The sequence below is a fragment of the Miniopterus schreibersii genome, assembly GCF_964146895.1.
Source record: "Miniopterus schreibersii genome assembly, chromosome: 4".
Taxonomy (NCBI): Eukaryota; Metazoa; Chordata; class Mammalia; order Chiroptera; family Miniopteridae; genus Miniopterus; species Miniopterus schreibersii.
In genome coordinates this window covers 65378846-65390437 of record NC_138105.1, presented here as the reverse complement: position 1 = coordinate 65390437, position 11592 = coordinate 65378846, and the positions used below count along the sequence as shown (strand labels likewise).

Here is an 11592-nt window from a genome sequence, read left to right as displayed (position 1 = left end):
CATCTTAGAAGTCTGCCTACTTCAGTATGTTATTATTTCATCAATACTTATCTCTCCCACTAGACTGTGAACTGTGAGTGCATGGACTTTGGTGTTTTTTACCCCATTTTATTAATTGCTTCTGGTAATAGAAACAAGACTTTAATAATATTGAGTCTGGCCTTTACTATTGTCAACTCACGGTCATTGGCACTAGTTCAATGCCAACAGGAAGCCCAAGTTTGGGGTGTGGTGAAGAAGGAAACTATTAAGTACAAATAATTTTTTAAAAGTGTGGTGAAATGGTAACATTAAATTGAACATTTTAACCATTTTTAAGCATACAGCTCAGTGGCATTAAGTGACATTCACAATATCATGCAACCATCCCTACCCTCTTATCTTCCCAAACTGAAACTCTGTCCCCATTAAATAGTAACCCTCCTCGCCCTCTCCCAGGCCCTGGCACCCACTATCTACTTGCTATCTCTATGGATCTGACTCCTCTATGAGTGGAATCATACGGTATTTGCCCTTCTGTGTCTGACCTATTTCACTGAGCATAATGTCCTCAAGTTTCATCCAGGTTATAACGTTCTCCATATTATTCTTAGCATCTCTCCCCTTGGCTGGTTCGTGGTTGGCTGACAATAAGATTTTAGTTAATAAATAAATACAGTCCTTTCCTTCATAAGTCTGGTTACTTTTATAGGGAAATAAAGCAAGATCCCCCCCCCATGGTCCCTTCTCCCCATTAAAAAATATCAATAGTCAATTTGCAGTCTTCATCTGACTTGATCTATTGGCAGCATTGACACAATAACCAAATGATTCCATTAAAATATGTTGGACCTCCCCTGGCTGCTGTGGCTCAGTTGGTTGAGCCTAGTCCCATGCACTGAGAGGTTGCCGGTTCGATTTCTGGTGAGGGCACAAGCTGGGGTTGTGGGATCGATTCCCCAGTAGGGGGCATGCAGGAGGCGGCCACTTATTTCTCCCTCTCCCTTCGTCTCTCTCTAAAAATGAACAAAAGTGTATCTCTGTTTTTATATACGTGTTGGGTCTGTCACATCTCTGACCAAAACCCTGCAGTGACTCCCCATTTCCCCCAAAGTCCTTTCAATGCCCTCTAAGGCCTCCCTTTATCTCCAAATACACTTCCCCACCTTGCTGTGTTTTGGCCACACTGGTATTCTTGTACACTCCTGCTCCAGGAGTATATGTCTATTTGGAATGCTTGCCTCCATCTATCCACTTTACTAATGTCTCCACATTCAAGTTTTTGCTCAAATATCTCTTTCTTGATGAAGTCTTTTAGGGCACTTTACTTTATTTACTTTTTAAGATATACATCATCACCATCATCATCATTGTTATTTTAATCCTCACCTGAAGATATTTTTTCCATTGCTTTTCAGAGAGAGTGGAAGGGGGGAGGGAGAGAGAGAGAGAGATGTGAGAGACACACATCGATCAGTTGCACGCTGGGTGAGGATCAAGCCTGAAACCAAGGTATCTACCCTTTGCCGGAATCGAACCCAGGACCCTTCAGTCTGTAGGGCCGATGCTCTAACCACTGAGCCAAACTGGCTAAGCCCGCATTTTATTTTAAATAGAAACCCACCACCCTTACTAGGCTCTATCATTCCAGAGCACTTGTCACCTTCTAACATAATTCCATTATTTATTTTGTTTATTCATTATTTTCCGTGTCTTCAACTAGAAGGTAAGCTCCCAAAGGGAGATCTTCGTTTTGCTCACAGATGTTCTCCTAGAAAAAGTCCTGGCACATAGTAGGCAGAGATGTTGAACAGATAAATCTGCTTCTTAGGCCAACGAGAAGGGCATCGGCAGCAAGGACGCTCAGAGAGGACAGTCCCCGGTAGAAAATCGTTTCCTGTCGATGCTCAAGGCTCAATCGGAGAGGGATTCAGCACCAAGGGCCCCTGGACAGCTCTGGGAGCAAAACCCTGCCGGAACTGTTCTACTGGGGTCGGAGTTTCCCACCGGAGCCACACGGTGCCTGTACCTACCGCTGTTGCCGGAGGGGACTACTTTTCCCTGCCCGTAGGACTCTCCCAGGATGAGTGGTAGCCACAGCAGCCAATGAAGGGGCGGTCTAGGCCCGCGGTGCTTGGGAAGACCAATAGGCAGGGGCGTAGGCGGGGCGTGGGCTGCGGCGCGCTGACCCAGGCCTCCGCCTGGAGGGCCACTGTGGGGTCTAGACCGCGCTACGGTTGAGCGGCGGGAGGCGCCGGCGGGCAGGCGAGGGTCCTCGCGGAGGTATGTGCGGGCTGGGGCCGGGGCCAGGTCGGGGTCTGGGGATCGGGCTGGGGTGGGGCCGGGGCCTGGCGGACACTGTTGCTGGTTAGCCCAGGCCCGGACGAGGCGTCCGCCCTGGCTTCACTTTTATCGGCGAGATCTTTGTGATTTGCGTCCAGTTCCACCAGGACAGTGCGAGTTGTCCCCTCTCGGGAAGGGCCATGTAAGCCTTGTCCTCTGCGGGGCGCCCGTGCCTTGTGGGCACACAGAAGGCCCCAAATAAGTGCTAAATAAATGAATGAGCCCATCCCGTCCTCCACTCAGCCCTGGATTTGGGAGCGTGAAGGCTACTCCTTACCCCCACTCCACAGACTGGGTCGTAGGGACACCCAGCAAATATCTGATGGGCGCCTACTGTGTACCTGGCCTTGGGCTAGGAAAAACAGAGTCGCTGCCCCTGTAGATGTCGCAGGCTAGAGCCAGTGAGGACATTCCGGAACTTAAGTTGTGTAGCTCTCTGTAGCACATATAATGCCAGGAAAATATCGGGAGGGGGTGGGAGAGACCTCTAACTGGTGGCATCTGAGCTGAGACCTGAAGAGCTCACCGAAGTGGGGGTTTGGCCAGTGAGAACTGGGAGGTTGGGAGAAAAACATGAGGACAGGGGAGCAGCCAAGGTCCTGCATACTAACTGATATTTTCGGGTCCAGGGTGAAAACTGCTCCACTTGGGCTCATTGATTCATGTAAAGACGTTCACATGCTTCAGCACATCCATTTGTTCAGCCAGCAGCTATTGAGTCTGTGTTGTTCGCCAGGCCTCTGGGTAGGTACAAGGGATACAGTGTAGGGTAGAGGTTGGCCAGGGGAGGCCCTTCTGTGGGGTCCGGGATGCAGTGACCTGAAAGACAAGATGTCATCGGAATATCGGGGAGGGAAATGTTCCAGGCCGAGAGAACGACCTGTGCAAAAGCCCTGAGGTGGGAACGGGCTTGATACATTTAGGGACCACAAAGGCCAGAGTGGGGTGAGGTGAAGCAGGAGCTGATGGCCCAGGAGCATTTGCCTCAGGGTGAAGCATTTGGATTTTATGTGAAGTCAGTGGGGAACCAGTGGAACACCACCACCTGGTAGAACATTCTGCAACAATGGAAACATTCTCTGTCTGTGCTATCCAATATGGTGTTTACTAGACACATGGTTACTGAGCACTTGAAGTACAGGTAGTTCAACTGAAGGGCTGAATTTTACATTTTCTTTAATTTTAATGTGAACAGACACATGTGGCTAGTGACTACTGTACTGGATGTCACCACCATGGAGAATTTTCTGCAGGAGGCAGGGATATGTGCCAGGGGGGAAAGGGGGAGAATGGGCTTGGTCACTAGATCCGGTCAGATAAATCCAACAGCTGATGTGATTGCCTCTGGTGTTTACAGTGGCTGGACTGAGGCATGAGCCCCTGGTAGCACGACGTGGGACGGGAGTGTGCATCCACACATGGTTTGGCCCTGCGGTGACTGCAGCAGCCCAGGCTGTCACCATGGTGAAGTTGTTAGTGGTCAAAATTCTTTGCATGGTGGGTGTGTTCTTCTTCATGCTGCTGGGTTCCCTGCTCCCCGTGAAGATCATCGAGACAGATTTTGAGAAGGCCCACCGCTCAAAAAAGATCCTCTCACTCTGCAACACCTTCGGAGGTGGAGTCTTTCTGGCCACCTGCTTCAATGCTTTACTGCCTGCTGTGAGGGAAAAGGTAAGGGCTCCCTGGGTGGTCTCGGCAGCCCTTGGCACTTTATGCCTAAGAGTCTCTGATGCTCTTTCAACTCTGACCCTGAATTTGGTGGGGGCCTTGACATACAAAGGTGATGGAAAGTAGAAAATGAATTTGCTGTGTGACCGTGAGTTGGTTGCTTTTCCTCTCTGAGCCTTACCTGGTAAACAAGGGTTTTAAACTAGACCTGGGGTTCCCAACTGGTGAGGTCATTAGTGATTATCTAACCAGACCACCTATACCTGATAGTATATACTTTGTCCTGAGCAGTTGTGGCCTCTCTTCAGTTCTTGTATCAGTCAACTATTGCTGTATAACAAGTGATAACAAGCTTAACATCTTAAGACAACACGCATTTATTATCTCAGTTTCTGTGGGTCAAGGGTTGGACACTGCTTAGCTGGGTCATCTGCTCCAGGTTCTCAGGAGGCAACAATCGAGGTGTCCACTGGGCTGTGGTCTCATCTCAAGGTTCAACTAGGGATGGGTCAGCTTCTAAGCTCATGTAGTTGTAAGGCAGACTCAGCCACCTCCTGGTTGTCAGACTAGGGCCTAGTTTCTTCCTGACTGTTGGCTGAGAGCCACTCTCAGTCCCTTGCCCCATGTACCTCCCCAACATGGCTGCTTGCTTCATGCTCAGGCTGCAACCTGTGCCTGGATTTCTGACATTCAGATCTGTAAGATGATGCTTTCGTGTTGCTTTATACTGCTAAGCTTATGTTCCTTCATTACACAGCACAGGATAGTCATACAGTTGGCATTGATGAGGTTAAATCAGAGTCTCATCTGATGGCTTCTGTACCCCCAGTGCCACTTTCAAAACCACCCCATTCCCTGCATTCCCACTGTGTCATCCCTTTTCACCCTCCTACCTCAGGCCTGGCTGCTGCAATGCCTTGCTCTTCTCTGTCCATCTTCAGTGCATGTGGCCCTCTCTGGGTCCTCCCAAAACCACTCCTATGCTGCATCCCTGCCCACAGGCTTCCCACACCTCAGTAGCTCCGGTCCCTCCCAGCCTCAGCCAGCAGCATCCACAAGAAGAATAGTGCCACAAGATGTGGCCTTTGTGTGTCTTTTCCAATCCATGTTTATGGGGGTAGTTTGTGTTTCTCGTGAGCTGGTGTTTCCCCCAGTGAGGCACATTCAGGCCTTCATGAGACATTTAGCAAGTGAATGAAATGGCTTCTCTACAGAAATATAGCCTTCTGCTGCCGTAGGGGTTCCCATCCAGGGGTGACTCTGCCCATAAGGCACATTGGGCCATGTCTAGGCACATCTGTGGTTGTCATGATTGGAGGTGCTCCTGGCTTCAAGTGAATGGGTGTCAGGAATGCTGCTTAACACCCCACAGTGCCCAGGATGGCCCCCATAGAGAATGATCCTGCTCCAATATCAACACCTCCCCCAATAAGTCATGACAACCAAAATGTCTCCAGATATTACGCCTCTCCCTTGAGAGCAGGATCGCCCTAGTTGAGAATTCTGTGTGTGAATGTGCATGCACAGTCACAGGTTGTAATGAAGGTTGTGATGGGAAAGAAGAGATCGGGGCAGTAAGCGGAGTTTGGGGCACCTAGTTTAGGTAGAGTACTTGGAAATTATATGTAAGCCAAACCCAAAGCATGAGTATCCATCAGCTGTGAATAAAACTGAAGGAGGTACCTTTTGGACAGAGCTGGTGGCACAACCCCAAGGCTGGACAGAGCTTGGTGTGTGCAAACATCCTTACCAACCCAGGGAAAATTAACCTCATCTTTGAGGAGCCCACAGACAAGCTTGCTGGACAGTGTCCAAAGCAACACTGTCCAGTGTCGCAGCTGCTTGCCATTCCTGGCTAGTCAAGTTTCAGTGAATTAAAACGAAGTACAATTCAACATGCCAGCCCTCAGCTGCAACAGCCATGTTTCAAGTCCTCATACATGGCTGGTAGCTCCCATATTGGACAGCACAGATAGAAAATGTGTCTATTATCCACAACATTCTATTGAATGGTGCTGACTCAAGGGATCTGATGGGTGGCTGAATGTGCTGGCAAGCCTTTACCCAGGAGGTTGGAGTGATGGGAAGACCCTGGAAACAGAGCCCCACCTGGGTTATATGGAGGCAAACACCATGCAGGTATCAGGGCCAGAAAGACTAGTTTATATCACAGTGGTGAAGCCCAGAAGTCCTAATAAATCAAGGTGTCAGCAGGGCTGGGTCTTTCCTAGGCCATGAGGGAGAATCTGTTCCATGTTCTCTCCCAGCTTCTGGTGGTGACCGGTAATCCTTGGCTTACAGACACGTCACCCCAGTCTCTGGCTCCATCTTCACATGGCCATCTGCCTGTGTGTCTCTGTATCTCCTTTTCTATCTCAAAAGGACACCTATCGTTGGATTAAGGGCCCACCCTAACCCAGGATAACCTCAACTCAAGATCTTTATCTTATATATGAGTTTCTTGGGGTGGCCAAAACAAAACACCACAGATTGGGTGACTCAAACATTTATTCTCTGCCAGTGCTGGAGGCTGTAAATCTGAGCTCAAGGTACTGGCAGGGCTGGGTCCTTCTCAGGCCTCCCTTTTTTTGCCTCTCTGTGGTCCTGGTGTCTCTTCCTCTTCTTGGAAGGACACCAGTTTTATTGGACTAGGCCCCACCCTAATGGCCTCATTTTAACTGAGTCACCTCTTTAAAGATTCTCTTAATATGGTTAGTTTTAAGGTACTAGGGGCTCAGAGAATTGAATATATGACTTTTTATTTTGGGGGGAGGACACAATTCAGACCTTAATACTTATATCTATAAAGACCCTTCCAAATAAGGCCACATTCTGAGTTTCTGAGTAGACATGTCTTTGGGGGCCACAATTCAGCTCACTTTGGTGAGGCCTCATGACTCCCTTTATAGTAGAGTTTTTGTTTAATCCATCAAGGATGAGCCCATCACTCTCTCCCCTTTTACTTAAATTCTCTTATTTATTGGGTATTTCTGTGCTTTGCTAATTGAATAGTGGTGTCTGATGAACCCTGTTGCATTGGGTTCCTGCCTCTGAAGTCCTCTCACCTCTCTCTGTCTCCCTCCCTCCTCCCTCCCTCCCTCTCTCATGTCCTCCGCTCCAGCTCCAGAAAGTTCTGAGTCTTGGGCACATCAACACCGACTACCCACTGGCAGAGACCATTATGATGCTAGGCTTCTTCATGACCATCTTCCTGGAGCAGCTTGTCCTGACCTTCCGCAAGGAGAAGCCATCCTTCATCGATCTGGAGACCTTCAATGCTGGTTCGGATGCCGGCAGTGACTCAGAGTACGAGAGCCCCTTCATGGGGGCAGCACGGGGCCACGCACTCTACATGGAGCCCCACACCCACAGCCACCGGCTGAGTGTCCAAGAGCTGTCTCGCTCCAGCCCCCTGCGCCTCCTTAGCCTGGTCTTCGCGCTCTCAGCTCATTCCATCTTTGAGGGCCTGGCCCTGGGCCTACTGGAGGAGGGGGAGAAGGTGGTAAGCCTGTTCGTGGGTGTGGCCATCCACGAGACACTGGTAGCTGTGGCTCTGGGCATCAACATGGCCCGGAGCTCCATGCCCCTGAGGGAAGCGGCCAAGCTGGCCGTCACCGTGAGTGCCATGATCCCCCTGGGCATCAGTGTTGGCCTGGGCATCAAGAGTGCGCAGGGCGTGCCCAGCAGTGTGGCTTCAGTGCTGCTGCAGGGCCTGGTGGGTGGCACCTTTCTCTTTGTCACCTTCTTTGAGATCCTGGGGAAGGAACTGGAGGAGAAGAATGACCGCCTGCTCAAAGTCCTCTTCCTGGTGCTGGGTTACACCGTGCTGGCCGGCATGGTCTTCCTCAAGTGGTGAATGTCCTATTGCCGTCGTTATCCACCTTGGTCACCCCACCCTGCTGGAGCCCTCATGGAGCCCTGGGGTGGAAACCGGCCACATCCCCCGACCCCCCTCCCCCCATCGGGGAGCTCAGGCCCCGGGCCACTGCCTGTGCACAGAGAGGCTACCCAAGACCAGACTGCACCCTAGATTCTACACCCTGAGCCTTGGGGCAACGCTACTACTTGTAAAATACTTCTCTTAAAGGTATTTACCAAAGCTGTGTGGCCATATCAACCTGGGCATGGGGGTCTGGCAACTCTCATGGGAGGCAGGGCTGGGCATCCACATGGGATCAAGCTAAGACCCTCCCCTCCCTGCACACCCCAACTGTGGACCAAGACAGGAACTGTTGGAGGTTCTGAGGCCTCTGTCCTTTGCCCTCAACTGGCTCTGTTGCTAACAGAGGAGGCCACCAGCATGGAGTGTCCCTTCTGCGGTTAGGGCAGCTCTGTGCCTCCTGCCACCTGAGGCTTTGCCACCACAGGGACAGACAGGGTCCTGGGTACCTCAAGACTACTGTCTCCTCTGCTATCTGGTGGTGTCCCCCTCTATGGGGAGGTTGCCCTCCGGGGGGGTGGGACTGCTGGGCCAGGGAGAGCATATGGGTTTCCTGAAGGAACAGACCCATGGCCTGAGAAAGGTGCAGGCAGAGCTGGGAGGCAGCTTGGCCATTGCTTCACAGTTCCATGTGTGCCCGGGGTCTCCAAAGCAAGACAGATCCTGCAGGTTGTGGGGCAGGAGCCACAAGAATCGATTCCCCCCACCAGACACAAAGGAAGCCAGTCCCAGATGGTGCAGGAGAGCAGAGACTAACAGCCGAGTGGCTGGTGCAAACCTTTGGTGCCATGGCAACCTCTCATTAGCCTCTATTGTTGTCCTGGCAACCTGGGGCATGCCTGGGGAGTGGGAGTAGGGTGAGCCTTTCCTGGGAGATTGGCTTGGCCTGGCTTGGAGGTGTGGTGGGAGGATGCTTGGGCCTGGCTACCTGGGCTGGGTTCTGCCCAGCCTCAGCTTCTCCCAGCTGTCATGGCTGCTAGGGCCTGCTTGTTACACCATTCCTACTTCCTGACTCAGGAGGCCCAGGGCCCAGGTGTGCACCTCTCTGAAATCTCAAATGTCTTTCCTGTGCCCACCAATGCCAGGAAGAGCTGCAATAGGGCCATTTAAGCTTCCAACAAAGACAGGTCCCTCTTCCCATTTCTCTGGACTCAGTGAGACCTCTAGTCATCACACCAGCCAGGTTGGGAACTCCAGGAGCATCTAGTTGCTTATCCAAGGGTGGACTCCCCAGGAGCTGGCCTGCCCACTAAGCACAAGCTACGGGAAGGTATGACCTTTGCTACAGCCCCAGCCGCCTCCTCTGTTGTTACAAGAGTTGGAGAGCCAGGGACATGTTTGAGGCCCCCTACTTTCACACTATTGGCTCCCACCCTGTTGCTGTCAGAGCCCATTTCTAGGAACTATCTGAAACTTCCAGGGACCCGTTTCCCAACCCCTCATCGCCTGGCCCTGACCCCAAGCCAGAAAAATGACCCCATAGGTATGGGAACATCATCCTCTTTATAGCCCCCCCTCACTCCACCCAGGAACCAGAAGGTTCCAGATGGGTGGGTCACCATGGAGCCACTAGATTCTGGAGTCTTCCTTCAGCTGGGGGGATGGAACTGGGCAGGGGATGGGGCTGTAGGCATTGGGATCTCCCATATAGGAAGGCTCAGGAGATCCTGTCCCCCTGAATCCAGTGGGAACCCTACATAGGAGCAGAGCAGTCTGTTCCAGTTGTCCTCAGCTTCTTACCCCCATCACCAAAAGTGCACACAGCAGGGTCCCTGCCCTCCTGCCATCCATCAGCTTCCTGGGGTAGCCCTGGAGACACCACAGCCTGTCCTCCAAACAGTTCCCATGGCCCTGTCCCCAGGGGGAGGCTCCAAGACCGTGCCCCTCTGCCCTGAGCAAGCTTCCAGACTAGTAGGCCCAGGAAGGGCATCACCACACCAGCAAGGAGGGAAAGACCTGAGTGTCCTTTGCCCGCCCTTCAGTTAGACATCACTGTCCTAGGTCCTGTCATCCTTGTTTCCTGAGCATGCCTGTGCCTGTCCTGCCTTCGTTCACTGGGTTGTGGCCACTCCCAGCTGCCCCTTTCCCTAGGGTCCTACCAGCCCCAGCAAATGTGCTTCTAGGCCCACTGGTTACACAGACCCTGAGAGGTTTGGGGGCAGGGATGTAGGAAAGGACGAAGCCTGCCCCACTAGCCCCTGAAGGCTACCCTTCCTGCCTACAGCGGTCAAAGGAGCAGGTTCAGCCCTGGGATCTAATTCCCTGAGCCATCATGAGTCTGCCAGCTGCACGGGTGATGGTGTCTCTCGGCCAGTTTGGGTGAGCTTTCCCCACTTTGGCCAAGGATCAGAATGTCTCCACAGTGGGGTAAGAAAAGCAGTTGGCCCATCTGGCAGAGGCTAAAGGAACATTTCTGAGGTCCGCCTGTGGATGGTGGCCAAATCTTTCCAGGGTCTTCTGAGGCCAACTCTACTGCCCATCATCTCTGACGAGGGAGCACTGCCGTGTGGTGACAGAAGCTTTGGCTTGAATAAGACTGCAGGTGGTTTATAACTTGAGGCCCTGGACCAGCACTCACCTCAAAGGCTTCATCTATCTCTATGCAACTTTTGACATCAAGGAGATGTCACATGTCCCTTAGATTCCTCCTCAGGCATCTTAGTAAACTCTGGTTCTCAGTCTAAATGATTCTGCCCCCTGGGGACACTGGGCAATGTCTGAGAACATTGGTTGTCACAGCAGGGTGCTCCTGGCATTGAGTAGGGAGCCAGGGATGCTGCTCAGCACCCCACAGTGCCCAGTACAGCCCCACCCCAGAGAGTGAAGCAGCCAGGGCCCAGGGCCCTCCACAGTCTGCGCCACATACGGGCTCAGTACAGGCAACAGCTGGATGGAGTCAACCGGGTTTCCCTGCTTGATCTGGAAACAAAAGAGAAGAAAATTAGAAGGTGGCATCTAGACCTCATGGATTGAATCAACCATAATAACAGTGTGTTGGGGCTTCTGTTGTCTGCTGTTTGTGTTTCTTGTGAAGTTATTATCGTGGGGCAGGGAAGGGAGAGCACCAATTCATGGGCCTGTCTGCATCTTTAGGGCCCCAAAAGCAGGCAACAAATGGGATGGTGTTTCCTAGCATATGGTGCCTTCAGACTTGCCCTGGCCACCAATATGAACCCTCAGGCCCGCTGAGAAGAAAGGGGCATGCACCCCACCTGTCCCAGCACATGCTCTCTCAGATTGTCTGCCAGCTTCAACACAGAGCCAGTGACCAACCAATTTGACTTTCCCAAGGCAAGGTCAGAGGGACGCTGCTACAAGGTGTGTGAGTGGTTCTGTGAAGACACTAGAACTCTTTCCTGGGCTATCAGGGTGCTGAGGCCAAATTGGATTGGAGCAGGGATACCCTCTCTGTTCCTGCCACCCCCTAGGCCTGCCTCCACAACTGCCTGGGCAAGAAGAGCTGACCTGGCAGGCCTTGGTGTTCTGGCTGAGGGCTGAAGTGGTTGCTGCATGCCCAGCTTGGCAGGAGACAACTGGGTTGGGCAGCTTGGCAGTTCAGAGCCCCCGGTTTCTGGGTGCATGGGAAACACTGCTGAGGAGCTGCATTTTGAGGAAAATACACAGCCACCATGGTTGACAGGCCCTCTCCGTTGAGGAAGTGG

The 11592-nt window shown here is 52.0% G+C and overlaps 1 protein-coding gene across 2 annotated transcripts; it reads left to right on the top strand.

Annotated features, from left to right (window-relative positions):
* Window positions 1-2004: 2004 nt before the first annotated feature.
* Window positions 2005-10942, top strand: SLC39A3 (solute carrier family 39 member 3). Of its 2 annotated transcripts, XM_081135783.1 has the most exons (4): window positions 2005-2262; window positions 2952-3066; window positions 3680-3993; window positions 7112-10942. In XM_081135783.1, exons 3-4 carry the CDS (start codon window positions 3784-3786, stop codon window positions 7844-7846), a joined length of 945 nt encoding a protein of 314 aa, XP_080991909.1. In that variant the 5' UTR covers window positions 2005-2262; window positions 2952-3066; window positions 3680-3783; the 3' UTR covers window positions 7847-10942. The 2 variants fall into 2 exon arrangements, with proteins under 2 accessions (XP_080991909.1, XP_080991910.1); XM_081135784.1 differs by lacking the exon at window positions 2952-3066 and having other exon boundaries at window positions 2140-2262; window positions 7112-8086.
* Window positions 10943-11592: the final 650 nt, after the last annotated feature.

Bases quoted from the DNA above. Each gene is read 5' to 3' on its own strand.
- SLC39A3 (XM_081135783.1), top strand. From the start codon at position 3,784: ATGGTGAAGTTGTTAGTGGTCAAAATTCTTTGCATGGTGGGTGTGTTC. The intron at 3,994-7,111 runs GTAAGGGCTCCC...CCTCCGCTCCAG, and splicing joins TGCCTGCTGTGAGGGAAAAG to CTCCAGAAAGTTCTGAGTCT.